At 42.2% G+C, this 5,000-nt stretch overlaps 1 protein-coding gene and 1 long non-coding RNA gene across 5 annotated transcripts in view; both read right to left on the bottom strand.

The window, feature by feature from the left end:
• LOC311038063 overlaps nt 1-5,000 on the bottom strand; it is a 332,539-nt gene that overhangs the window by 98,560 nt on the left and 228,979 nt on the right. The gene's annotated exons all lie outside the window — the stretch shown is intronic.
• The window catches only part of tcf4 (transcription factor 4), a 192,254-nt gene that overhangs the window by 34,578 nt on the left and 152,676 nt on the right, over nt 1-5,000 (bottom strand). For all 4 annotated transcript variants that reach the window (XM_084047365.1, XM_084047364.1, XM_084047363.1 and 1 more), the window contains 2 exons: nt 4,650-4,798; nt 1,484-1,634 (listed from right to left, as the gene is read on the bottom strand). In XM_084047365.1, the coding sequence (XP_083903491.1) occupies nt 1,484-1,634; nt 4,650-4,798 (300 nt within the window). The remainder of the gene's footprint in view (nt 1-1,483; nt 1,635-4,649; nt 4,799-5,000) is intronic.

Raw genomic sequence — 5,000 nt, 5'->3', positions numbered from 1 at the left:
TTTCTGTGAGGTTAGGGTTAAGGTTAGGTTTAGGCATAGTTTCTGTAAGGTTAGGGTTAAGGTTAGGTTTAGGCATAGTTTTTGTGAGGTTAAGGTTAGGGTTAGGTTCAGGCATATACTGTAGCCACGCCCACCTGGGCGAAACACCAAATAAAATGGGAGTCCAATGATTTGTTGAGCACTATCCAATGAGCAATGACATGCATACATAACAGGTGACGTTCGGAAATGCAGGCTCAAACAGAAGACTGCCAGACTGAGAACCAAAGTGAAAAACAAACAAAACTAGTTTGCTGAACTACCGCATCAGTCTGGATTCCAGACTACTCAAAATGTTCTTTCAGGGACATCCAACTGATCTTTGGGCGAGCATTTTGTGTGCATGTGTGTGCGTGCACTTTGGGTCTGTTTGTGTTTATATTTAGACCAAAACGACAATGTTTTTATTAGGTTCATCTTGTGTTTATCGCTGCCTTGTCGGGCAGAAACCTCGTATCTTCCACATTTCAACTTTACGTTTTTTTTTCCGGACGTAAATTAATGACCTACTTCGTCATACACCACTGTTGCACAGAAGCAGCAAAAATTGCCGATCTACAAGCTCACAACGTGACGCATCGCAACTTATTACAAGGTTTCCACCCGACAGTGAAGTTATACTCATCTGCTATCTACCTTTGTTGGCGCGCGCGCGCGCGTGTGTGTGTGTGTGTGTGTGTGTGTGTGTGTGAGAGAGAGAGAGAGAGAGATCTTTCTGGAATGTTGGTCATGTCTTTCCATGAAAACAAACTTTCAATCTGTTTCTTATTTTTATCCTATTTGTTCTGCAGGCCTCAAAGCACTGCGACCATATGGTAGGGTGTGTGTTTTTGTTTGTGTTTGTGTGCTTGTGTGCTTGTGTGCGTGTGCGCGCGGTGTGTGTGTGTGTGTGTGTGTGTGTGTGTGTGTGTGTGTGTGTGTGTGTGTGTGTGTGTGTGTGTGTGTGTGTGTGTGTGCGCACACTCCTTTACTCCCATCTTTGAATAAGAATGACAAAACACAGTGTAAAAAGGATAGGTAGACTCCTGGACAGTGATTTTTTTGGTCATGACTTTAATCCTAGACTTAGCTGACTGGAGTCCCCCAGGGCTTTGCAGCAAGGTCCCCTGTTTTCACTCTACACTAAATGTATTCCGCAAAAATAGCCGATCTACAAACTCACAACACATCGCAATGCGATTAATTTTCCCGGTGCTCAAGGCTCAACGTTATTATAATTATTATTATTATTGTTATTATTATCATATTATTAACACAATTAGCTTAGCTGAAACAACGTAAGCATGGACGTGTGTGCTCATTTGCACACATCTTACACACAAACACACACACACACACACACACACACACACACACACACACACACACACACACACACACACACACACACACACACACACACACACACACACACACAAACACACACGCGGTGCCGGCTCCTTACCCATAATGCTGTCTGTTCCATTGGTGGGGGCGGTGCAGGAAGCGGAGCTGTAGTGGTTGGGCCCGCCCCCGGCCCCTCCCCCTCCTCGATGGAAGCTGCTCATTGGCGGAAGGCTGGAGCTGATGTCTGCGGACGAGTGCGATGGATAGCTCTGTAGGAAGACATAACGAGAGGATTTATAGCTCTGCAGGAAGACATAACGAGAGGATTTATAGCTCTGCAGGAAGACATAACGAGAGGATTTATAGCTCTGCAGGAAGACATAACGAGAGGATTTATAGCTCTGTAGGAAGACATAACGAGAGGATTTATAGCTCTGCAGGAAGACATAACGAGAGGATTTATAGCTCTGTAGGAGGACATAACGGGAGGATTTATAGATCTGTGGGGACATAGGAGAATTATGGATCTTTGGAAAGAGACATATGGTTGCTGTCGAGCAGAAACCTTGTATCTCCGTATTTCAACTTTTCATATTTTATGACCCACTTCACCGTACGAGAGTGTCACGCAAATGTAGTGAAAATGGACGATCTACAAGCTCACCCAAAAAAATAAATATATATGAAAGTGGTTAAGTGTGTGTGTGGGTTTTTTATAAATATTGAACCAATGAAAAGTATTAACACGAGCTTGTGACCAATTCATCAATTGGATCAATTGGAACACAAGTTATTTTTTCCATTTTGAACAGAAACCGCTTTGGACATACTAGGGTTTCCGCCCAACAGCGATAATACACTATTACCTGTGGCTTTATACAGTAAAAAAAGAATGATAAAGCATATAAGACAGACATATTACTCTGCAGTGACTTAAAGCGCTGTAGAGAGAGACAGATGAAACATATACTGTATATGACTTATATGAGAGTCAATACAAAGGTTTGCCCAATCCTTAACCCCTTATCCCATGCAATCCGGGAACATTTATTTGGCTATTCAAAAATAGCAGATATACAAGCTCATTGCGCGGCACCGAGTGCCGCGAAATGAGCTTGTAGATCTGCTATTTTTGAAAAACCGTGTTGGTGTGACACATGAGTGACCATTTAATTCTCAGACACACAGATCCAGGAGATCTCGTGATCGCAAGATTACCTCCACCGTTCACTTCCTTGAGCGAGACGAGACATGCAATATTCAACGGCCTATAACAAGCGAATGGGGGGGTCGCAAGGACATTTATTTATTTTTCGCGGAAGCTCAGAGAAACCCTCCGCGGTTAGCAACGATCGGGGGATCGATCATACTGGAGATAAATATTCTGTGACTACTTGAAAAGGTAAGGAAAAGGAAAAATCGCTGGCAGTGGATGATTTCTTTCTTTATTTACTCTGGCAGTGAATGAGTTAACTACATCTGTTTATCTATCATATATTGCTTTATCATTTATTGTCTTTAAATGTCTTGTTTGAACATTCTTTTTTAGAATGCCTGAATTATTACAGTAAGATTATTCCACTGTAATACAAACGCAGACCGACATCTGAAAATACTATGGGTCAGGGACCCCTACATACAATATCTGTGTTGCTAAAATGTACACCAAAAAAATCTAAATCTTTCACTTTTAGTTTGAAAATAGCCGATGTATAAGAATATGATTTTGATGCTATATTAACACATTTTGTTGGGGATTCCCTGGAATCCCCGCTCCACCCCCCAAGGCCCCTGTGGGGGTCCTTGGACCACTGCTATTAGAGATGCACAGATCGCGGGTTTAGCTGCAGTTGCCGCAGATAACCGCAGTTTGGGTGGATTTGGGTCAATCAAATATAATTATGAATTCATCTTGGCTAAGCCGTGGGTGAAATAATGCGGGGAATAAATTAATGACTTATATCTGTAGGCCTATTATAGATCTATATCATAGCTTTTAAAAAGCTTTTCAAAAGCTTATAGCTTTTAAAAAGCACCAAATCTCGGCCTGTGTGCGTTTGCAGTATTTTAATATGAAGTCATTTTCCATCAGGCACAAATTAGCCGCCTACAACATGTGCTACCAGCATCTGACTGGGGTCCTTCCATTTCCAAACAACAACAGTGGACCAGTGGACGCAAAGGCAGCTAAAGTGAAAGTGAGAAACTTAACGGAGGATTTAAAACAAAATAAAAAAAGGGAGGAATGAAAGTTTGTTAACCCTGCCGATGTCTTATGAAAAGTTGCGATGTGAGAAAGTGATGGAAGACGGAGAGCTTGCTGATTGGCTATGTATACAGTCACTACATCGGTGATCGGTGACCACAGTGGTGAGTGAAATTGTTTGTACAAGTACGTATCCATATAGAATCCCATTGCCTACGGTACAGTTAGTGCGGCGTCCATAGGTGCGCGCTGCACGGAAAAAGGAGATGAAAAATAGACGGAGGGACATCCCTATCATTCATTAAACAATGCATTTCTGTGATCTCACAACTAAAACAAGTAACGTCAGGGAAATATTAAATATTTGACATGCGGAGGATGCGGTCGTGCAGGTCTATAAATAGGATAATATAATTAATTCGGTTGGATGACGGATGGATAATGAATGTGTACATGTGGTGGAAAAAGTACTCACATGTTTAACGTAAGTAAAAGTATCAATACTGCAATGTAGAAGTACTCTGTTACAAGTAAAAGGCCCTGTGTTTAAAATGTTACTTGAGTAAACGTACAAAAGCATTGGCATCAAAATGTACTTAAAGTATCAAAAGTACTAAAATGTTTGAAAATAGCAGATCTACAAGCTCACAACGTGTCGCGGTGCGACGCGTTGTGAGCTTGTAGATCGGCTATTTTCAAATAGCCTACAGTAGGTATAGAATAGGGCTAAAGTGGTTAAAAGTATGTTTTGTAACGTAATAATTTATATCTGCAAAGTAGTACAACTCAAATAATTGTAGTGGAGTAAAAAGTACAATATTTGCCTCTGAGATGTAGTGGAGTAGAAGTAGTAAAAGTATAGACAATTGGAAATGCTCCAGTAAAGTAAAAATACCTCAAAATTGTACTTAAGTACAGTACTTGAGTAAATGTACTTAGTACTAACAGATATACACTACTTACTGTAACAGCATGCATGTACCTACAAATGTATTTAGTTAGTTATACGCACAGCTGCATTTTATCTTATTATTTTGTGGAGAATGCAAATGAGGCAGTGATTGACATCTGAGCTCACCAGTCTGTCGTGGGGATGGATTCCGCAGTAGGAGGAGCTTTGGGCGGGGCCATGGGCAGAGTTCCCGCCTCCCAACATGCTGCCATGGTAACCCTGTTGGCTCATGCTGCTACTGCCGCTACTCCAGGGATCTCCACTGTGGTGACCATCTGGTTGGTAGAGAGACATAGAGAGGGAGAGGGAGAGAGAGAGAGAGAGAGAGAGAGGGGGGGGGGGGGGTGAAGGGGAGAGAGAGAGAGAGAGAGAGAGAGAGAGAGAGAGAGAGAGAGAGAGAGAGAGCAAGAGAGCAAGAGAGATAGAGAGAGGGGGAGAGAGAGAGAGGGGGTGTGGGGGGGAGAGAGAGAGAGAGAG

Source organism: Gymnoscopelus microlampas, assembly GCF_963454915.1.
Source record: "Gymnoscopelus microlampas genome assembly, chromosome: 21".
Taxonomy (NCBI): Eukaryota; Metazoa; Chordata; class Actinopteri; order Myctophiformes; family Myctophidae; genus Gymnoscopelus; species Gymnoscopelus microlampas.
Note: the sequence above shows the minus strand (reverse complement) of the source record. Positions and strands in the feature narration are given on the sequence as shown.